The sequence below is a fragment of the Leptinotarsa decemlineata genome, unplaced genomic scaffold (genome assembly GCF_025532065.1).
Source record: "Leptinotarsa decemlineata unplaced genomic scaffold, Ldec_3_MD MMD2_tig00026316_RagTag_RagTag, whole genome shotgun sequence".
NCBI classification, from domain to species: domain Eukaryota; kingdom Metazoa; phylum Arthropoda; class Insecta; order Coleoptera; family Chrysomelidae; genus Leptinotarsa; species Leptinotarsa decemlineata.
The window spans coordinates 444,136-468,669 of record NW_027412685.1 but is presented as its reverse complement, the minus strand read 5'-3'; the positions used below and the strand labels follow the sequence as shown (position 1 = coordinate 468,669).

General features: G+C 36.2%; 1 protein-coding gene across 1 annotated transcript; it reads left to right on the top strand.

Annotated features, from left to right (window-relative positions):
* The first annotated feature begins 469 nt into the window (after positions 1–469).
* On the top strand, positions 470–1,534 carry LOC141485345 (uncharacterized). The gene is made up of 2 exons (XM_074181841.1): positions 470–678; positions 735–1,534. The coding sequence occupies exon 2, from the start codon at positions 736–738 to the stop codon at positions 1,429–1,431; it is 696 nt and encodes a 231-aa protein (XP_074037942.1). The 5' UTR covers positions 470–678; position 735; the 3' UTR covers positions 1,432–1,534.
* The last annotated feature ends 23,000 nt before the right edge of the window (positions 1,535–24,534 follow it).

Below are 24,534 nucleotides of genomic sequence, written 5' to 3'. Positions count from 1 at the left end.
GGGTCATACATACGTTAGGTTACGTGTTATGTTAGGTTACGTTATTATTTACGGTAGGTTAGCTTCACACATACGTTAGGTTAGGTGTTAGGTTAGGCTAGGTTAGGTTCAGACATACCTTAGGTTAGGTGTTAGGTTAGGCTAAGGTAGGTTCATACATACGTTAGGTTAGGTGTTAGGTTAGGCTAAGGTAGGTTCACACATACGTTAGGTAGGTTCACACATACGGTTAGATGTTACGTTAGGAATGAATGGTGAAAGCATTCCGCGCGCGCGAAGCGCGCATTTACTAGAGGCCAGAGGTCCCGCCTACCAGGGGCCGGAGGCCTCGCCCGCCTGGGCGGAGCCCAGGCGGTGGGCGTGGCCCGAAAGGGCCACCCCCCACCCCCGTCGCCACCCACTTTTCAGAGAGCCCGCCCACCTTCCCTAAGCCCCGCCCCTCCCCTAAGCCCCGCCCCCTTCTCGAAGCCTCGCCCCGCCCCCAACTCCCAACACTTGCGCAAGCACACCTCTACCCTCAACGCACATGCGCGCTCCCACCATTTTCCCACCACTCGCGCATTGATGTCGATACCCTCCGGAGAGCATTCCACAACATTCAGTACGACAAGTCATCTCATCGAGAGCAGTCCACTCCAGTATAGCGCAGTACCTTCCAGTGACCAACTTGAATTTTGAGTAGGTTAACAATGTTATTTTTTTATATCAACTAACTTTGTATTTTTCATTTTCAGAATGGCAACCAATACCCAGGAAACAAATAATGCTGTGGCATCCATCATGCCGGTGTCCAGTGCCCAGGAGAAGGCAACCACTTCGGGGCCGGTGACCAGTGACCAGGCAACCACTTCGCGAGTTAGGTGCAGATCTACCAGCCCTGACTTATTCGAGGGGGAGGAGGAAGTCAGGGCTGTGAAGAAGGTTTGCCAACGACCTGCAGCGAGGCTTGCTCCTATTCCTAAGTACCGAGCTACTTGCAATAGGACTAATCCTTATGCAGGTATTTGGTCGACCTCTCGTAAGGGGGCCTCTATACCACCTGCAGCAGCACTGGAAACTCCGAGGGCGTCTTCTCCGGAGTTAGTCATATTGACTCCGTTGGCGGCGCCACTACCACCGCTGCCAGCGACACCGGCGGATCCTGAGGTGTTGGTGCCACAAGTGCGACAGCCTATCGGAGAGGTGAATGAAAAGATGAATACTTTTCTACAGAGGTGCAAAGAAATAGAACATGCTGCTCGATCTAGTGAGGCCGCGTTGGCTAACATGAACCGCCTAAAGGGTGAAAAGGTTAAACGACGTAGGGAATTAGAGAAAGAAATGGCCGAACTAGATCGTGATATTGCATCTCTGGAGAAAAGGTGTGAAGCGGCGACCTCTTCGATAGAGCTACACAAAAGGTTATGGACTGCTATGGACCCTTTTTTGTAGATTAAGTATAAATATAAGATTAGTTTTAGGTTAGTTAGGAATATTTAATTATGGTAGTTTTAAGTTTATATTTGTTAAGTTTATATTGAATAAAGGAGAAGGAAGTGAAATAAAGGGTGTACATTGTTTTTCTTTGGTTTGGTACACATTGAACAATGCGATGGTTGGAGCATTTTTCTTCACTTCCTCATATTATTATTAATTTTTTTATTTCAATTCCAAGTTCTTCTAGACAAATACCTCACATCAATGTTGGTGTTCTCTAATCACTTGTAAATAATTTCATGTGAAGAAAATTCAAAAAATAAAATAAATAGACATTTTTCAAAATGAATTCGACAAGTATATTTCATTTGTATTTTATCCATTCAAGTATCTCTTTCATTGAATATGTCTTATGTCACTTTGCAATTTACCCCTACTCAATCCCCACTCCTCTCCCACTCCCTCTCAAAAGTATAAAAGTAGGAATCATCTGATGAAACATTCAGTTGATCAGCTAGCATCGCGATGAAATCTGATTCAATTACTGAGCCCTATAGTGTCCCGGAGTCTCAGATGCCTTACTATGCATCTATACAGGAAGGATTCGTGCACTCCACAACGGCACCTCATGACATTCCCTTCGAATTCATGAATAATGACTACAGGGTGCAGGTTCAGCATGTCACTGGGAGTGATGAAGCTGACCTATCGGACGGGGATTATCCGGATCCCAACCAATGGGATGACGAATGGGGTGACCCACCGCCTGGAGACACCACAGATGATGACGATGACGACGACGACGATGACGCTGGTGACATCAGACTTCTACCATCCCCAATCCTTATCGAGGACAGTCCTCCACCATCTCCCATCCTAATTGATGACGATGATGTCCTAAATTCCGACGACGATATGTAATCATTTCCCTGTTTCTCTCACCCTTTCCTTTCCTTTCCTTTCCTTTCCTTTCCTTTCCTTTCCTTCCACGGAGTACACACTTTTTGGTTGGTGTACACGAGGCACTGCGAGGCTGGGGCAGTGTCTTCCTCCCTCTCTCTTATTAGTTTTTTCATAATAATCCCTTAGAATTTCTCATAATAATCGTTCAGAGTTTCATGAAGATCGTCATTCTTAATGTTTTCGAATCTCAAACACTGTTCTACATTTACACTTCACCCCCTCCTTTTTATTTCTTCCAATATAAATATAGTATCAATCCCAGTTCTATATCATTCTTCCACAATGTCGAGTACAGGACCCATCCAAATACATGAAATAGATTCAACGTCTGATCATTTGAGTACAACCTTCGCTCAATTTCTGCAGTGAATCTATGATCTTCCTGATGATTTCGCAGAACGAGTAGAACAAGGTATTCAGGAGGACATAGATGCAGAGTTTGAGATGGCTGTTTGACAATAACAATCTAGATGATTATGCGGATGATGTGATTAGTATATCATCTGATTCAGATGATTATGACGACGACGACATCATGAGTATATCATCTGATTCAGATGACGATACCATAATTATTGTTTCTGATGATAGAAACATAGATAGATATTCAATGACTATCAAATTCCAAATTTCGACTTTTCAGTCAAAGTAGTAATTTATTTGTCATATAATGTATAGATATTCAAAGACTAACAAATTTCCAACTTGGACTTTTTATTAGTCAAAGTATTCATTTGTCATATAATCTATGAATACTAATACAACTAACTACTGTTTGTGTGAATAATGTAGCCCTGAAAAGGGCTGTTGTTTTTTTTTTTGACCAATAGGATAAGGGTTATTCTGCCACAGGTTTCACATTATTGCATATTACGCAAGCTGATACTCTCATGAAATTCGTAAGCGGTCTCTTACATGCCTCACACCAATATTGACCCATCTCCATCATAGAGACCGTATCGTGGATATTAACGTGTTGATACCAGCCACCGTTATTGTTACTTATTGAATAAAATCGGAAACAGCACCAACATAACTTTTTTATGCTGCCATCAATCGTTTCGATCTGCACATGCGCATTCATCACGCAATATAAATCGGCAGGATCTTCTAAGGTATCGGTGATGTTGAGCATTCGGTGACCGATTCTCAAAGCGCTATCACCTCCAGATGAATCTGCTACAACCCCTTCATCTCCACCTTCACCATCCACGACTAGCTCAACGACCATGTCTTCATCTTCATCGCTCTCAGCCTCAATTTCAACTTCGTTGACTTCAAGGTCAATCTCCACTTCATCGACTCCAACACCTTCTTCAACTCCGACACCTTCTTCAACTATCACTTCCTCTAGCGGAATGTTGACATCCTCATCATCTGTCTCGCCTATCCAATTATTAGTATCAATAGCAGATATCCTGTTTAATGCAGCAACTATTTTTTGAGTATTCATCTTAACGTTTTCTCACAGATGCAGAGTGAATGAATGAACTCTAGGTTGGCAAGTCGACTTATATAGGTAGTGGTGGTAGTGCGACTCCCACTTGACTCGTTTAGAGTGGAAGAGAAGGAGAAGTTATCCCACTATCCTTTCACATGATGTTGATTTGTATAAATAGAGATCGTCAGAGTTTCTGTAAGTCATCTCTTAATATTTCTAATCGAATTAGTAAAATGCCGTTTCCAAAAGAGTGGAATGAAAAACCAAAAGTGTGTGTCTACCCAATGATGATTGCAGGGGCTATTGTGTGCTACTTTTGCCAAATAAGTAGACCTAAGGATTCAATCAATCCATGTACTGGTATGTGTAGTGATTGTGTGTCGCGGATTCAACTATCGCCTCCTTCTCATCCGCCGAAGCGAACAAAATCGGATTATCGTCAACAACAGTTACAGTGTCTGAAGTGTTCCGAACCTATAATATATTTAATAGGTATCTGTAGAAATATTTGTGGTACCTGTGCTGCTGTTCCAGCTCCACTGCAACGTTGTTTGCGTTGTGATACATATTCCATGAATTGTTGGAATCATGTATGCAATACATGTAGAAGTACTTGGGATCTGTGTGAGAAGGTTGGTCAACTCTACCCAAATAGGAGAATTCATTTTTTTCAATGTTGGTGTCTGACGCATGAGCAACAAATATTGAGGAATAGAGTCAAAGAACGTTCCACATCCATAGAGACATATTAATATTTTTTATTATCGTCATTGTCCTCTATTATTAATAAATATATATATTTTGAGTTAATTTGTATTATTTTCTCACATTTAAAAATACATGCATGCAACACAAAGTTTTCCTCTTAAATGACTAAGATTGTTACATGCGTGAATAGTTTAGTGAAAGAGCGCATGTGCCAGTTGATGAAAGAGCGCATGCGCTAGTTTATTTTCTTCTATAAATGGTGAGGTCTCAGTAACATCATCACCTTTCCTATTCACATTCTATTGCTATCACATATCATTCCTCAGACCTTAATAATCATTATCATGAGCTCTATGCCGCTATTAATTGCTGAAGATGGTTCACCACTTGTTGATATCGATCAGACTGATTTTGAAAATATTCCAGTATTACATTTATCGAGCCAAGATTCGATAAATGATTTTGATATTAACGACTTCGTTAACTTTGCAGATGTGTCGGAACCAAATGAGCAAATTATTATTGAAAATCCTATCGTTTCGCAATTATCATCACTCAAACACTCTTCATCTACCATTCCTCTTGGTGTTGATAAGAAATCTAGAACAATCAAGAGGAAGGTTACTAATGCATCTTCATCGATTGTCACTGACTTTAAAGAAAAGAAAGAATCCAAAAGTGTTGTGCGACAGAAAAAACCCGCAACGAAAAGTGACAGATCGAAGAGGAAGCCGAAATGTACTCCTAAAGAAATGGGAAGTGATTTGAAAGCTGAACCGCTATCTTCTTTCAGTCCACTCCATCGGTTTGGAGACATGAAAAGGAAAGCAAAATGCCGTCTTGTAAAGGCACAGATGACTATTGCTGAACTTGAAAAGAGTGAGCGAGCTATTAATGCTAATAATGAAACTCTTGAAGCATCAGATGCCAAGATTGCATTAGCGAAGGTTGAATTGGCTAGAATGTCTGAAGATGCTGATGAACTTCGTTCAAAAATTGGAAAGATAATCAATTCCATCAACGTTCGAGAATGCAAGCTCAGGCTGAGCTTGAGGAGTCGACTAAGCTTTATTAGACGGCATTATCAGTGAGAGATAATTGGCGAAAAGAGTTGGATACTGCATTTCAAAGTGACGGCGATTAGTTTTGGAAATGATAATGTGTTTTCAACATCGTGAGTTGAAAAATATAAGCGGGAATGGAGTATACAATTAATTTGGTTTGGTATACACAGAACGTTGCGAATGGCTGGGGCAACGTTTACCGCTGCAATATTTTTCAATTCACATACTTATAATTGAAATGAAAACAATAATGAACTTTAATATTAGTTTATTCATAAATACACTATTAGATACATTTAAACCATATTTGATTCATCAATCTAAGAATTTTGTTCGCTAACCTAACCTAACCTAACCTAACTTAACCACTTTACATATACTTTATTTTTTCTTCTCTTCAACACCTTCTCAATCAGATATACGTCAGGATTCTCGGTTCGTAATAACTCTTCTTCGTAAAAACATCCTCTGATCGGTTGTTCATTCATATCTTCAACATTATAAATCGTTGTGGTTTAATTAATTTCAACAATCTTGAAGAGCTTCGTGGTAAAATTCGCAGTGTAAGACTTTTCAAAAATATTTTTGTATTTGCTTATACGTACATTATCATTCAATTGGAATTTGGGTTTACTTTGTTTTCCTCCAATTCCATTGATACCTTTGAATTTCAATTTTGTTGTTGAATCAACATTGATGGGTACCATACCTATTGTACGATGAACTTTATAGTTATATCTACTAGTTATAATTGGAAGAATATCAAGCCAGTTGTGGTGACCTCTCATCGAAAATTCCTCGTACAGCCATGCCTTTATTGTACGAATCACTCTTTCTGCTATAGCTGCCTTCTTTGTGCTGAATGTTGAATAATGATTGATTTTATATTCTTGCATGAGAGATGAGAAGCTTCTATTAAAAAATTCTTTCCCTTGATCGCTTTGTATATGTTTGGGGAATAATTTGGCTTCCTTCAGTACATATTTCATTGCATTAGTTATTGTACTACCTGTTTTATCTTAAACTGGCACAGTCCACAGATATTTTGAGTAACAATCAATTACTACAAGTATATATCGGTATCCTTTATTACTTTTTGCATAAGATTGTAGTTCAGCTAGATCTATTTGCCATAGATCTGCAAAACCTTTGATGGTGGTTATTCTTCTACGAAAATTACGTCTTGCAGGTCTATGAAATTCATTAACAACTTGTCGTTTGATATCACTTATTTCATTCGTCATTCTATTTCAATATGATTAAAGAGGAAAAAAGTGATAATGTTACTGCACTGAATGATGATGTCACAGTGATCATTACTTTTAGATATATATTAATATATTATACCTTCTTCACGTAGTTCTTCAATTATTGAAATTATTTCATTATCATGTCCGGTATGTCCAGCTGACTTTGAAGCTACCAATAGTGGTAGGCGAGCAACTAATTCTTTCGGTGAATTCCAGTACACATAATTCACAGGTTTAGAATTATATATTTTCTCCATTTTCACTCGTTTGAGTGCTCCACCAATTTTACTCCTACTTCTTATTGGATATTGTCGTGAGTCTAATTGAGGTTTGATAACTTCACGAAATTTTTTAGAATTTGTATTCTCAAAACCATTCTTCAGATGATATTGTTTATATGGAGCATTCGTTATTTTCAATATTTTGGAATATACTTGACGAGTTTCTTTATTATCAACATCTTGTGGATTCTTCAAAAAGATCATATCATACAATTCTGGACTACCTGCGCATTCATATTTTTTCACTTTATTAGCATCTCAAAATGAAATGTTTCCATCTTTGAAATGCACCACTAGACTTCCCATTTTCAGCTTTTGTGTAATAGGATCCATACGTACGCCAAATGTTCCATCATATGCTGGATTTCTAGATTTAACATTATTCAAATGTTTCATCAAAACATCTTCAACACTTTCATTCATATCAGGTGAGGTGTCAGGATCCGAGGAATCGATGTGGGACGATGATGGTGTTTCGAATAGAGTTGTTCTCATATCGTCTTGGAGTGTGCTCGTGTCACTATTCACAGATGATACACTAGCAAAAGATTGTTTTCTTCCTATTGGAGTACTCAAGTGATAATTTGAAGTAGATTGAACAGTTCCATGATTTGGTGATAACACTGGTGATTTAGAAGTAGCGTTTGATGATAAAACATTCAATGGTTTCATTATGGGCTCATACAATCTTTCAAGTGTCGTACGATTTTCAACATTATCATTCTTGATAGAGTTGAATTTCTGCCTGACAGCTTCTGTTGTCTCTACTAGTTGACGTTTCAAATTCATTTCATTGTTTTTATTTTCAGAATCATTTCTTGTATTCATATTGTCTTTTTAAATTATAGCTTAATTCGCTGATGAAGTGACCTCTACAATATTCAGTGATCGAATAAGTTTCAAAAACAAGATCATGGGTATATAAAAGTATCGAATCCTTTGCGATATCTACCTTCATCTATTTTTCTATCCTTATCAATGACTAGAAATCCATATTGGTCCTCCCAGCATTTAACACACATCAATTGGAATTGTTTGAATGTTACATCGGGTGAAACATGATCTGAATAAATGTGATGTAAATTCGTCTCATCTTGTTTGAACATCATAATGAAATTGGTATTGTCACGCACTAAATGTTTGGGTACCCGTGAATATGTCTGTGCTAGATAAAAACAATCAACATCCTTATGACGTCCCATACAGAAATATGATCTAATAATATCTTGCTTTTCACATATCACATCATCGAAAATGAAAACAGAATTAGGCTTAGCGTCGGAGGGTTCCACTATTTCTGCATTATTGCTGAATGTATAGAAACATAATCCTTTTATAGGTTCCAAAACACTTCGCAAGTACTGATATTTAGGTTGATTGAGTGATTTCGAATAGAGATACACATTTCTGAATCTCAGTCCTTGTGGATGTGTTAAAAGTGATATCATTGCATTCGTCTTTCCACAATTTGAAGGTCCTATAATGAGTCCTCGAACTGATGATGGAAGTAGTGGACCATGTCTGAATACCCTTTGTCCATTCAATCCACACCCAAATTTCTCATCTAGATTATCTACAGCAAACTTTTCTTTCTGTTTTACAATGCGCATCGTGCCGTGGTTGGAGACTATATAAATGTTATTAGCTTATTCATTTCAATGTGTACCATCAAACGATACGGACGTATTGAAAGTGATCGTAAAATTAAAAGAGGTTGTGGTTTTGTTAATGATTTAATAAACAAACTTCCTTTCGAATTACATCTACCCGGAGGTTATCAATACTGTGGACCGGGTACAAAATTGAAACAACGTTTAGCTCGTAACGATCCTGGAATCAATAAATTAGATATTGAATGCAAAAAACACGATATTCAATATTCTAAGCATCCATCCGATCTTGCAGCAAGACATTTAGCTGACAAAGAACTTGAATACAGCGCTTGGGATAGGGTTAAATCGAAGGACGCGAGTATTGGGAAAGAGCAGCTGCATTACTTGTCACCAACATTATGAAAGCGAAAAGACATATGGGCATGGGTTGTAGTACCAATAAGAAAAAATGTAAGAGGAAACAAACGAAGAAAAATAAAATTAGTAAAGTTGCATTTGGTGCTGGGATAGTCCATAAAGTGCGAAATGTATTGAAGAAAGCTGGTGGGAATCAATTTGTGACGAATAACAGCAAAAAAGCGATCACTGTGGCATTACAGGCAGCACGTAAATACCTCAAAGCTGCCGGTGGAAAGAAGAAAATCCGCACACCACGCATAATTCCTGTTCCCAAGGTCGGTGAACTTTGACCATTGATACCAATTTTTGCTGGACCATCCGCACTAGGAAGTTTGGCGGGAGCCGCTGCTGGTATTACCAAGGCCGTGAATTCGGCAAAAGCCAGCAGAGCGGCTTCAATGGAAGCCAATCGTCACAATAAAACCATGGAGGCTGTAGCATTAGGCAAACGCGGAAGTGGAATATATCTCAAACCATACCGTAAAGGTTTAGGGCTATATTTAAAACCATACAATGCCACAAACAAAACAAAAAACTAATTGAACCCCTACCTCAGAGGCCTCTTACTGATCTCGATCTCAGTTATTATGCACAAAAAATGAAAATTCCACATTTTCGTGGTGTTTTTATGCGTGATAGATTACCATCTTCAGGTCCAAAACAAAACGAGACAGCTATTGTTAATTTAGATGGAATAAGTGTACCAGGAACACATTGGGTGGCATATAAAAAATGTGGAAAAGAAGTCGCATATTTCGATAGTTTTGGAGATCTACCCCCACCATTGGAATTGACTCGATTCTTTCGAAAATGTTCGAATGTAAAAATCAAATATAACTATGATCGACAACAGAAATTCAATACAGTTCTCTGTAGTCACTTGTGCTTGCAAATTCTCTCTAAATAATTTTCCAAATAAAAATAGATTCAACACTAAAACTGGATCGGGAGGCTATCAAGGGAATGGGGTTTTCACTTAGAATGTTTTCAAAATATGGTACCTTGAAAAAAATGGATGAAGTGATGCTTGCAAATATGCCTAAGGAAGTGATACTTGCATGTGTTGCATATGAGATTGCATATGTTTGGGAAAAGTTGCCTAAGCATCTGCAAGATGACATCGATATAATGAAACATAGATATTGTTATGAGCACCACCACGATCAAAATTCAGATTCGGATATTAATGATGGTCCTATACCTCGAAAATCTATGTGTTGTATTTGTAATATAGAGGATGTGAATATTGGTATCAATAAAAATGATACTTATAACAATACAACACCTTCCAAAAAGTGTAAATTGTCTCAAATGTGCTGTTGCTGTGTACAATAATAAATTGAAATGTGTTTCAAAATATTCATCAGTCATGTCACGAAAGTTCGAGCTACAAGCTGTCGGGACAAGTGTCTTGAGTGCGGATTTTTTTTCACCAATTGAATTGGATAGGAACAGTCGTTATGGATTAGGACTTTTGGGATTCTATGGATGCAATACAATCAATAATATAACTGAAGCTAATAACTTAGTTAGTTTTAGAATCAGTAATGACAACTCATCGATACCCAAAAGTTGACAATTGAAATTCTATGTGGTGCTCACGAAATAGAAGAGATCAATGCCGTCGTACAGAAACATATCATGTTCAGATTGTTTCATGATAAAAAACCAAATGATGTCGTTGCAGATGATATTTTCTATCTACACGCCAATAATAATGCATTCAAATGTGAAATGCGATCCAAATATGAAATTGATCTGACACATCCAAATTCTATTGCAGAAATGATGGGGTTCGCTCATGGAATATTTCCACCAAATCAGATACATGAATCATCATTACCAATAAACATTACAACTGTGAGACTTATCCGCTTAGATTGCAATATAATATCTGGTTCATATATGAATGGTGAAGAATCCCACATTTTTTTCTCATTCGATATTGATGTTGAACCTGGCTACAATCTTACTAAAGAACCACACAGTATTATTTATATGCCTGTCAGTCCAGAAGGTCGTCAATTGATTCACAACATTACAGTGCGTATTTTGGATGAAACAAATAACCTTATCGATTTTGGAAGTGAAGAAGAGATTTTCATTATTTTGGAATTGAAGAAAATCGAATAACTGTTGTTATGGGTTTCATTTATAATAGACAAAATCGCATTGAACAATCCCAAACGAGTTGCACTATCAAAAAGAAAGGTGTGCATAAAAAGAAGCTCATTCCACAAGTGTATGCTAAACAGTTAGCACATAACGCTCTGTCTGGGAGTGATCTTAAATTTTTGAAATCGATTGGATTGAAAGTGAGAAAATAACAATGGTGGTCGAAACAAACAGTGAAAAGTTGAATATATTCAATGAACCAGTGCTCGATCACACACATATAAGCACACATATAAGCCCTATGGATCACCGCTATTCAGGAATTCGGATGAAATCAGAATTGCAATCAATAATCAAGATGTTATACTAGATATTGCCGAGAGCTTCATTTACATAGAAGGTAAATTCACCCCCAAAGATGTAGCGAAAACATGCTATCTCTCGAATAATGCAATTGCATTTCTCTTTGACGAAATTCGTTATGAAATGGGTGGTGAACAAGTGGCTGTTGTTAGAAAACCTCGGATAACATCTACAATGAAAACCATGATATCATTTGGACAATCTCATGCTAACACATTATTGACATCTGGTTGGGGACTTTCACAATTGGAGCAAGATATCTTGGATACAAACAGTCATGTTTTCAGTGGAAAACTACCACTGAAATATTTGATGGGTTTTGCTGAAGATTACAACAAAAGTATCTTGAATGCCAAACAGGAATTGATTTTGATTATCGCTCGATCATTCAAAAACTCATATATAGGTGAGGTTGATGCTGATTTGGAAAGAAATAAAATCGAATGGAAAATAAGACATATTGTACCAGATGATAAACACAAGCTCAAACTTTTGAGTAGAATAAACAAAAGCGGTCTGAATGCCAAAATCAAGTTGGCGTATCGTTTGTGGGACCTCTATGAACTACCATCATTACGTGGGACTTCTTCAGACATATGGGCCATCAAAACAACTATTGCATTGGAAACTCCTCGTTTTGTCATCATCGCATTCCAAAGTACTACCACATCTGAAGATAGAACACAGGATATAAAAAAATTCACAACTGCTGATATCAATAGTATTCGAGTATACTTGAATTCCGAAGTTTATACATATGAGCGTTGGAATTTGAATTTCGATAAAAAACTTGATGCTCCTGCTTATTATGCTTTTGAGAGTTTCCAGCGAAGTTATTATGATAAAGATATGAGTGAACCTCTGATGGACATTGGACAATTTAGAGACAATCCACTATTCGTCATCGATTGTTCCCATCAACCGAATGCAACAAAATCATCAACTATTGATATAAAGATTGAGTTTAAGACGAGGAAGACCAAGTTTCCAGACAACACTAAAGTATATGCATTAATTTTGCATGATTCAGTTTTAACATACAATGCATTGGATGGTTCAGTTCATAGCAGATATTGACACTTTTTTTTCACTCTATCAGGTACTCTTTTATGATCTTTTTTTTTGTTTGTAACTGACTTATATCATGTATTGAATTTTATATCATATTTATTGTTTTGTAATCATTTTCTATTGTATTTCATGATATTTAAATAAATAAAACATGAAAATAATACAAAGTTCTTTATTTGACATTATTTATGATTTACAGGAACATACAGACTATCTAAAATAACTTCTTCCTCATAATCATCATTTTCGCGACCATCTTCAATTTCCTCTCGATTTTCATCATTCAATTCAAAGTGATGAATAATCCATTCTGGCAAGTATGGTTGGAGGCTATACTGGAATCTTCTCAGGTTCAGTTCAATCATAACCTCACAAAGTTGCCATAATTCCACTTCATTATCCAAAAATTTGTTACAAACTTCTGCACCACTCCAATAGTTCTCAGCATCACGAAGGCATAATTCGATTTGTTTTTCATCATAGCATACACTCATATCATAATTGCTTGCATGTTCGGCTCCATCACCCAACACCTTCAATTTAGACGAGAAATGTTGAACCGATGATTTGAGATCTACAACATCGACCCAATCTTGACTTGCGTACTGCATCCACATCTTTAAATGGTGGAACTGAAATCGAATAAAAAAAAACAATAAGCAACCTCCAATTTTTCAGTGATATAATACTCACATTCCCATTTTACTTGTAGTTACAAAGTGAGTGTATTCAACTAAGTTAGTAATGTTTATATTTCCATATAATTGTTATCTAATATATGAATATTATTAAAACAAAAAGAAATTCACTATAATTACTATTATTATTCAATCATATTGAATTTGACTAGAGTTCACGTTTTCATACCAACAAAACTTTGTGGGCTATGACCTAAAGAAATTCACTATAAATAATTACAATTATTATTCAATCATATTGAATTTGACTAGAAATCGCGTTTTCATGCCAGCAAAACTTTGTGGGCTCTGTTCTAAATACGTCATCGTATATTTACCACTCGATGAATTGATACAAGTTATATCATCATCACAGAATTGCAACGAAATACGTTTTGGTAGCCATGTTTTAAATAATTTATCATTGCTCACATCTTCCAAAGTTAATAAAATTGATTTACCAAATCGTGTAGAATAAGTTGACACATTTTTAATTATGTACACTTCATCAATTGTCAATGAAGATAAGGCCTTTTAGTATTTCAACCTCCTGTACAATCAAATTATTAATTTTATTCAAATCTACTTTTGAAACGGACATGATGAAAATTTTTATGAAAATATAAACAATTTCCAACAGACAAATACACTCACCGTCTTCCTTCTATTACGAACTGAATAACACTCTACCAATTGGTAACTGCTGCAGATATATTCGTCTACTGATTTCATAGTGTGCCAGGCATTTCTTTCATATTAAACAGTGCGAGTCACCCCCACCATGAAATCGTGAAAGGTTCACATTGCTAGTTGCTACCCACTAGAGAAGCCTGACGTCACAGCCAAGCCCACCTCCCAACCGAATGCGATACGAAGAAGCAGTCGTCGTTGCGCTCTCATAGAGGGTAGACGTTAGGCAGACAGTCCTCGGCCATCGATAGCGGGGCTAGAGCGATGTGTTACGTCACAACCTTCATCGCTTCGGGAGAGGTGAGGGCAGACCGATGAATACGCATTACTCAGCCACACGTCGTGGAGTGAACATCTTGCTCTCTTACCGTTGGACGGATGATGCTGTGACGTCACACCACTACTAACTAGGTGGGCTCACACCGATGAAACATTCATTACTTGAAGGATCTTCGAAGTATGCAGACGTATGTTTGTATATAGACAAGCACATGATGAAACCCTGTACCGTGCATTCCCACACACACACACACACACACACACATCAATCAAATGTAATTACGTCACTATGTCACACACACACACATACAAAAATCTCATATGAAAAAAAATTCTGAACGATCCCTGCATCAGACCCTTCAAGGTCACATCGCCTTGATGTTACTAAACAACAACAAAAAAAAGCAATTAATACGTCATAGTGGTGGGGATAGGCCCAGAACCGGCTGTAATTTGCTACTTACATATATTCCTAACGAACGCTCGTCGTGAAAGGCCCTGTATTTTGTCACACCTCGATCAGTTAATTTTACAGATAGTGCTATTGCGTAGTAATCAGTTGGGATAGTTTTACATATGGATGAGTTAACTTTTTTTTTTTCATCAAATACATCTTTTTTTTTATTCTAGTGAATATATGATCAATATGATTTACAACTATATTTTTAATAAATGCGATTTTCTACAGTCCTCGATATGAAAACTGGGTAATGCAGTTTCTATAGAGAAAATACAATTTTGTAAAAATTTTAAAATATTTTTTGAATGAAACATCCATCATAGCAATATTCTACCTGAAATCTCCCTAATGCAAGAAAGCAATCTACCTAAAATTTACCTAATCACATCAATAACCGAAATTTACCTGTTTCTCCTTTGAAATGACAAATCACCTTTGTTAGATATCAGTTGGCATTTCCTATACCTGTACAATATCTTATATATATTAACGTTAGGGATTTGAGAATCAATTTACAAAGTGATACAGACATAAATAGTGGAAGTGAAATCTCAGAAAATATATTTGGTAGAGAAAGTGAGACGTAAATATATCAAAAATCATGTCTGTCCATAATTCACGTGGATTTTCTAACGGAAATGTATTTCTTGAATTACCCTCCTTCATACAATATGATCCAGAACTTTGGATTCTTATGATAGAGCAGTGCTTCGATTTCTCAGGTATCAAAGAGGAAACCGAAAAATTTTGGTGTGCATTGGGTGCCATAGATTATCGATTAATTATAAAAATTCGCAAGATAGTGGTGCGGATTCCGGAGAAAAAACCCTATAGTAAACTTAAGAGGGTGATACGTCGGTTGAAGTCGTCTAAAGTCGAGAAGGAAGAACAGACCCACCTGAAAACATCCAAGTTCGTGCATTATCTGAATGGTCTTGACAACATTGCTAAGGAAGATGTGGTACTCCGTAAACTATGGTACAGAAAAGTGCCTAGAGGTGTTCAAGATGTTTTAGACGGAAAAAGGGGCCATACCGTATATAACTTAGGGAATATAGCCAATAAGTTGGTTTATATCATAGATGATATTTGTAGAATGCCGATGGTATTGGAGATGGCATCAATTCCTCCACAATTTCTTCTGAGGCAATTTGGACAACTTCGTGAGGATATTCAAAATCTCCAGCAACGGAAACGAAACCCTGCTCACTTTGATTTTTGTTGAGCACGTTTTGGAGAGACGATGGGTATTGACGCGCGTCAAGAAAATCTGCAATTAATTGGTACTAAGTTGTATGACACGTTAAATATTTGAAAGTAGTTAGACTGAGAAAAGTGTGGAGTTTTTGAATTGTATTTGTGTGAATTTCACATGTTATGTAAGTGTTTTCACAATGCTTTGGTTTTTTTAAATCCTAATGGTGAATCAATGTTGAGTTTTAATTTTACTATAACGAAATTTAGGATATGATATTATAGATTATAGAATATTCGAATGTTTTAAACAATCTCTTGTATATTTAGAGAGTTGATATGTTATTGCGATCTAATAATTTTAACATAAGTGCAACATTATTAAACTACACGAATTGTTGAAAAAAAACATCATGAGAATTTTTCAATACAGAGAAAATGCTGACAATTTTGATCATGTTGTTTCATTATATGTTTGCACGAATAAATTGGAATTTTTACGAAAAAATTACTTTATTCAGAGTCACAATTTTTCATTCATTATACCAATATTCTCCCTCAGTCTTCAAATTCAAATTTATGGCATCCATATCAACAAGAAATAAATCGGATTAGTCCAAGTTCACAAATTAAATTGTGTCTGATGAATATATACAAATAAAATGACATACATGAATAATGGTTTAAAAAACAAAATTACATTCTTGAATGTTACAAAAACCGAATTTGAATCGGGTATTTCAGTGATGCATACTTCACCGCCTGTGAAAAATCACACAAAGATGAAGCAAGATATGAAGAAATATGAAAAGGTCAGTAATGAAAGTCACTAACGACAAAAAGTTCGAATTCACGGAGGGAGTAAAAGCATCCTTCGGCCAGTACTTTCTTCAATTTGCGTTTGAAGATATTTGGACTTCTGCTCTCTCTCAATTCGAGGGGCAGAAGGTTGAATAGACGAATTCCAGTAGTCACTGGACCTTTTTTTTGCATGGAGTGACAAATTTTATTCGGTAGGATATTCCTTTTGTTTCTGGTGTCATACATGTGAATATCGCAATGCCTTCTGAAGCTGCTTAGGTTCTTGAGCACAGTGAGAATTTTATTACTTTTGAAGGTGTCTCTGCATGATGTTCTATAAGATAAGCAGAAAATACGTCTAATAATACGTTTTTGCAACACAAACACTCTTTGTAGTTCGGACGCTTGACCCCAGACAACGATACTATATGAAATAGCGGAGTACCCCAGTGCATAGTAAACTTCAAGCAGACAATCTCGTTTCAGCATGTTTTGGAGTGTAGCGACCACATAAAAACATTTGTTCAGCTTGCCACAAACTACATCGACATGCGAGTTCCATGATAGATTGTAGTCGAATTGTGTTCCTAAGAACTTCACCATTATAGATGGCTCAATTGACACTCCTTCAAATGAGAGCGGTAAATGCAGAGGTGTTCTATGTTTGCTACTAAACTCAATATATTCCGTCTTATTATGGTTAATTATAAGTTCATTTTTAAAGCACCAGTCTTTTAGGATTGTGTTGACCTTCTCAGATAGTCTTACAGATGAAGTATCTGACACAGTAATGCAAGTATCATCTGCGTACATAAGCACCCTTTCTTGAGATATGTGAATGGGAAGGTCGTTAATGAAAATGAGGAAAATTAGAGGACCGAGTACGCTTTCCTGGGGTGTACCAATATCTGTTTCAAATTCCTCCGAGATGACGTCATCAATCTTAACAATGAGCTTTCTTCGTTCGAGGAAGGACACAATCCACTCATTGACTGGGCCGCGGACACCAAGGTTATTCAATTTATCAGATATGAAAGAAATATCGACCGAGTCGAAAGCTCTAGTAGGATCAAAGAAAATTGAGGCCACAAATTCACCAATGTCCATTTTGTTGATGACATATTGAACAAATTCAATTTACGGAATCCATGCTGGTAGTCACATAAAACCTGATATGTGTTGAGAAAATTTGTGATTCTATTGGCCATTACTTTCTCTATCAGTTTAGAAAAAATGCTTAGCAAAGCGATTGGTCTATAAATCTCAATATAACTTGGATCGCCTTTTTTGAAAATAAGAATTATAGGGGCTAATTTGAGGCTAGATGGAAATTTGCCTTGCAATACGGACAGATTGATAATATGCTCGAAAGCTGGTGCATTTATATCACTGATGGCTTTGATTACTGAAATCGTAATTTCGTCCGGACCTGTAGATTTTTTATTCGGTAATGAGTTTATGATCTCAAGTATTTCGTCCTTTGTGACGGGTTCAACAAACATTGATGCAGGATTGAATTCACCTGTGGTAAATTGTGTAGAAAACTGTTGACCAAAATGTTCATTCAATTTATCAGTTATGACTGTTGATAAATATCGTCCAAACACAAGGGCCATGTTTTCTGGTTCGGTTAGGACTTCGATATTAAAATTAATTTCAGATATTTTGTTAGATTTATGTTTCACTTTGACTTTGTTTGCAATGTGCCAAAGTGTTTTCGTTTTGTTATCCGATTCACTTATGATTGCTTCATAATGCGATTTTTTTTCGAGAGAAATTTTCTTATCAATATTCCTCCTCAGTAATTTATACTTTTCTTTTACCATTACATCATCTGTCCTCTTGCGTAACCAATCGAAATCCTTCAACCTTTCTCTCATTTGATTCAGTTCATGTGAAAATTTGATTTTTTCACTTTTCATAGAAAACATTTTTTTTTGAAAACGAGCAATTGAAACACCAAAGAAAATAATTCATATAGTTGTCAAATATGATATCAACATCGTTGACGTGACTGGTATCGAAATTAATTTCAGCAAGTAAATATCTGAACTCGTTTCTGGAGTTCTGATCAATTTTTCTGTAAGAATATTTTTCTACATTCTTTACTGATTTGAGAACCGAGGACAAGCGACAGGTAGCGATTTGTCCGTGGTGATCAGAGAGACCCGGGTCAAGATTAGTGGTTTCAATTAATTCAGGTGTATTCGACACAACATAATCAATAGCAGAGGAACTTATGTAATTTACTATTGAAAATGTTCTAGTATTTTCATTTATCAGAGACGTCATCTCGTAAGAACTGAAGAGATCTTTCAATAATTTCCAGACCAAATTATTAATAGATTCATCTATGTTTAGATCGCCACATAAGAGTACGGACTCAAAGTTATGTGTTGCAATAGATAAAACCTCAGAGAGACCTCATCATCGATGGGAGGCCGATAAATGTTTATGCAATATTCATCATGAAAAGCAACTGCTGAGCATTCAATTACCATTTCAAGAGATAAATCATTGATGGCCATGAGTGGTCTACTAAACACTTTCAGTGCCAGGGTGGTTTTGCAAAAATGTCTCACCGGCCCAGTTCCGTTTTTTTACATTTTTATATCGAATGTAGGGGTCAATGTGTCCTGGAGAAGTTTTATTGTCGTAGGCAGTATTTTCAAACAAAAAGGTATCGGTCACTAGTGACCGCTTTGGCACCACGGGCCATGAATGCCTGCTCATTAAGTAGCGGTCATCGAAGCGATCACTAACTCATGTCGAGACTTGTTTACCAACGCCTTCATTCGGTGTTACGAGCTCGAGAAAGACGGTTGTGCTTGTCATTTTTACTTCGCAAATTTTAAAAAATGAGTGAACGATCACGGCGCTTGGTTGAACTGGCCCTAAAAAATAAGAATCAGTTTTCTGATGAAGTTAAGGATACGACATTTATGTGAATATGTGTTTATTGAAATTTATTATTATAGAGTTCAGTGAAACTGACTCAGAACCATCTTAAACGTCAGACCTACTTCAAGATCCTACGTATACTGTTAGCCGTAGAGATGATAGCCTATCACCAGATGGTGATCAACCAGACGAAACTGAAAACGTTTCGGTAGGTGAAGATGGCGGGAACACCACCCATAATCTCACGCAAAACAAAGATGAGGTATTTGTTAGTCAAACAGTAAATGTGCAAGGTAATAATTCTGATACACAGAATTAAAGTGATAGTGAGTTCGAGAGAAACTCCCAATACGTCCGTCAGATTCCTTTGGGATCCGATTTGTGGACAGAAGTCAAACGGAATCATTTAGTTTTTCCCTATAATGAACAGTCTGGTATCAAACCAGAATACGCAGCAGTTTTGGTGCATGCTGAATTCTCCGAATTTTATTCGCTGTTTATAGACTTCTGGAAGTGATGGTGGAACAAACTAACCTCTACGCCACCCAAGAACTTACTTCAGGGGAGGATGTATCACAGGTTTCAAGATTACATAACTGGACTCCTACAAATTAAAATGAAATGAGACAGTTCCTTGGACTCCTTGGATACATGAGATTGGTGAAAATGCCGAGCGTCAAAGATTATTGTAGTCAAAAGCGTCTTTTCAAAAACTCCGTCGTTTCAGAGGTTGACCAGAAATAGGTTCCAATTACTTTTAACATTTTGGCGTTTCAGCGACAATCAGCAATGTCCTGACGGTAACAGAGTTTATAAGATTGAACCCCCGCTGAAAAAGTTACATAAAAAAATGTCAAAAAATATATGTATCCGGCAAAGTAGTATGCATTGACGAAAGTCTCATTCCGTTTCGTGGATGTTTACTTATAAAGCAGTATATTCCAATAAAGGCCCACAAATATGATCCAAAAATGATTAAACTTTGCTGCGATAATGGTTATACATGGAACATGAAACTTTATGTAGGAAGAACAAAATCCTACTCCGTCAGTGCCGACAAAGATTGTAATGGAACTTTCAGAAAAAGTCTTGAACACAGGAAAGACAATTATAACAGACAATTGGTACACTAGTTTAGAATTAGCAAATCAACTTCTAGACAATAATACACATTTAGTGGGAACACTTAGGGCTAACCGTAGAGGTAATCCAAAGATTGTAACATCAAAAAAGTTGAAGGTAGGGGAAATTATTGTAAAAGAAAATAATAGGGGCATTTGCGTCGGAAAGTGGCGAGACAAATGAGATGTCCTTTTCCTATCAACTAAACATGGCGATGAAACCGTTGAAGTTACTCGATATACTGGTACTATAGAAACACCTGCAGCCATTATGGAGTATATTTCAGGAAAGTTTTCTATCGACATATAAGATCGAATGACGAGTTATAATACAGCATTACGTAAGACAATGAAATGGTACAGGAAAATTGCAGTGGAAATACTGTTAGGTACAGCTGTTGTCAATGCACACATATTATATAGAAATATTACTGGAAAGAATATAACCATATCTGCAAAACGACAAAAAATGAACACTCACACTTTTGCAAAAAGAGATGGACCGGCAGTGAAAACAAGAAAATATTGCGGGGGATGTTATAATAAAAAAGTGAAATTTAATCTTGAAAAAACAAAGTAAAAAAGGTTACCACTCACTGCGAAAATTGTGAAAATGAACCCCACTATTGTTTGGAATGTTTTACCACTAGTGACCAAAAATTAATTTTTTTCTTCTTCCAAAATTTGTATTTGTTCATTACTCTTAGTGTAGAAATGTATACTCGTTTTCACTATTTATTTGTACTTATTTCAATAAAGAATACTTGAGTTTTGCATACTTATTATATTTAGTATTGAGAAAAAACCATTATCAATTTTGAAGCGGGTAATTTTTGGAGGAGCAATTGGAATAAAAAAATTCAGCAGTGCCATGGCGGTCATGCTTATATAGCTAAATGCGTGTTAAAGCGGTCGTCTTGTCTGTATAGCTCTCCAAATCAAGTTACTACCGTCGGTCACAGGCGACCGCTCTGGCACTGGAGGAAATGTCCTTAAGTGGTCTCTAATGACCGCCCTGGCGTTGAAAGTGTTAAAGATATGATTTCGTTCTTGCAGAAAATCGGAACTCCACCGTGAGATCGGTTGATACGGCAGTAACAAGTCGCTAAACTAAAATTGTTAATCATAGTGCTCTCAATACTGACCTTACTCATCCAGTGTTCACTGAATAATAAAAAGGAAAAGTCGTACTCACTGATCACCGATTCAATTAAATTGATCTTATTTGAGAGACATTGAATATTTATACTGAGAACACTGAAAACATCATGACTGTTTGAAGCAGGATTATTTGGCACTGTCACTGCACTTCCTGAGTTGATACGGATTGATTTTGCAAGTTTTTTGGAAAGATGAAACGTCGTACCGCACACTCTCCAGGCCATATTTCCGGATTATAGATTTCCTTCACAAGGGAAACGAAATTTTGAAAGATGCTGTTGATGGGTCTTTTTTCCAATTTTTCATAATCTGAATCAATGTGAGGGGCAGTTACCTTTAGGAAGTCTTTTAATGATTCAGCAGTTTCTTCAGAGGATAATCTGTACACATGGAGAAAACCTAGTCGAGGTACTGTTTTGATATTGCCTGATTTGTTTTTACCGATGATAACGTTTTGTTTATGTTTTTTGTAGTGGGTGGTTGAGCTTCTCGACGTATGGGAGTACTGAAGAGGCTTTCTTTCTAAATATGTATTGTTTTTGATGAGATGTATAGGTTTCTTCAAAGCATCAGAAAATGTTTTACCAACAGATGGATTGATTAAGTCTGAAGAGGAACTCTGCAATGGAATGCTTTCACCATTTATTGCTGTTGATGTATTCTGATTTTGAATGTCAGATGTCGGTCTAGTGACGGTTTGATGAGTTTGATTAATTATCAAATTATTAATTGTTTCTAGGTCATGAATTCGTTTTTCCAAATGTAGATTCAGGTTCGTTAGTAACTAAATCACGATTTTTGTCTTTGTTTTGAAAAATGCACTTTTGTCGATTACACTCCATATTTGGGGTTAACTCCGTACATGAATCGTAAAACACATTTTCGTCAATATTTCTACCTTCAAAGTACTTAACGATGTAATTTTTCACAATATCATTATTCACGTTACTTGTGGGCTCTATTTTATTCACGAATAAGTTGAGAATTTCACTCTTTGTCAGTTTATTCAGCTCCGCACAAATAACTTTGTTTGCTTGTTCAGCCATGTTGATTAGTGATCTTCTTACCCAATCACCTAAAATTTACCTAATCGCACTGATACCCAAAATATACTTATTTCACCTTTACAATCTTTTCGTAAAAAATATATTTCATTGTTAAAAAACATGGAATGCTTTAAATTATATTTTTATTATTGCACCAATCTGGCAAACATCTCCTAATAAAGTATTTATAACAATGGATACTTGTAAATAGATTTATTCTGATTTCAGATTTATGAAAAGTCATTAGACGTCAAGCCATAGTCCTTAGTTTCGAATTATTTTTCATTTATTAGTTTGAGTTGCTATTAAAGCGGTTTTTAGGGTTATTAAACTATATTTACTCACCACTTGGCTTAATTTGGCTTGCAATTTCAAACCCATTTCACTAGTTCGGACTTCCATTGTCTACTATATAAAATGATTTGAAATCCCTGAAACAACGAAAAAAGAATAATTAAAAATGAATAGCTGAAAATAACAATTATATTAAGCAAAATAAACCTGAAATGAAATAATAGTGAAATAAACTACAAGTAAAAATGAAACAATTGAATAAATAAAAAACAAAATAAAAATAAAGGAATGAAAAAAAAAATTAATCATATTGTAGTGTAGAGATTGCAAGTCACGTTAGTTCACGACGTTTCGATTGTTAGTATCTACAATCGTCTTCGGGTGAAGACGATTGTAGATAGATTGTCAATCACCTTCAAAGAAACGTTCAAATAACCCATTTGTTTGAATATATATGACGCGCAGATAGTGTGGTTGTCTCACTTGTTCTCACACAAACTCTGTGTGATGAAATTATTTAATCCTAGCGATCCTGATCAGGATAATGAGATAAAGTTATGAAATAATTGTATTGTTACCGATTCTTGATAAGTGTTCAATGTTTAAAAGAAATATGTCCCTTTGAAGTTAGTTACAATCGAGTTCAAAGGAGTCGGTTACAAAAAAACATACGAGTGAAGCGTGTTAAAAAAACTTTTTCGAAACACCTACTTTCACATGAACATTGAAATTACATGATGACGGAGAAGTACAAAGCCAAATAGCTTTGTCCCAAACACATTTTAACAGCTTTCTGAATTTGTAATAATACAAAGGTTGATTCTTTTGAAAAAATCAACTTTCAGTCACTTTCTCAAGCAAAGGAAAAAACCGTATTTTTCTACCACTCTGTATTGAAGGAATGAAGATTACGCTGAAGTATAATAATAATTATTATAATAATGATAATAATCGTCTTTATTGTTACCCAGCTGTAGTTACATACAAATATTTAAATAAATTAACGAGCTAGTTGCTGACATAACAGAAGGTCAAGTTCAACTTACTTAGCCCAAGTGCTACTGAGTTGTTCTTCCACTCAACCTCAAAAAGATTCTACATAAACTGAAACAAAAAAAGTTATACATAAAATAAAAAAAAAAAGATGGAATTGTTCCAATATCTATTTGGATGCTGGAGAGGACGTCCATTACTAAGACTTATTCTGGTCTCATAATGATGAAAAG

Excerpts from the sequence above, each read along its gene's own strand:
- LOC141485345 (XM_074181841.1), top strand. The coding sequence starts at position 736 with ATGGCAACCAATACCCAGGAAACAAATAATGCTGTGGCATCCATCATG.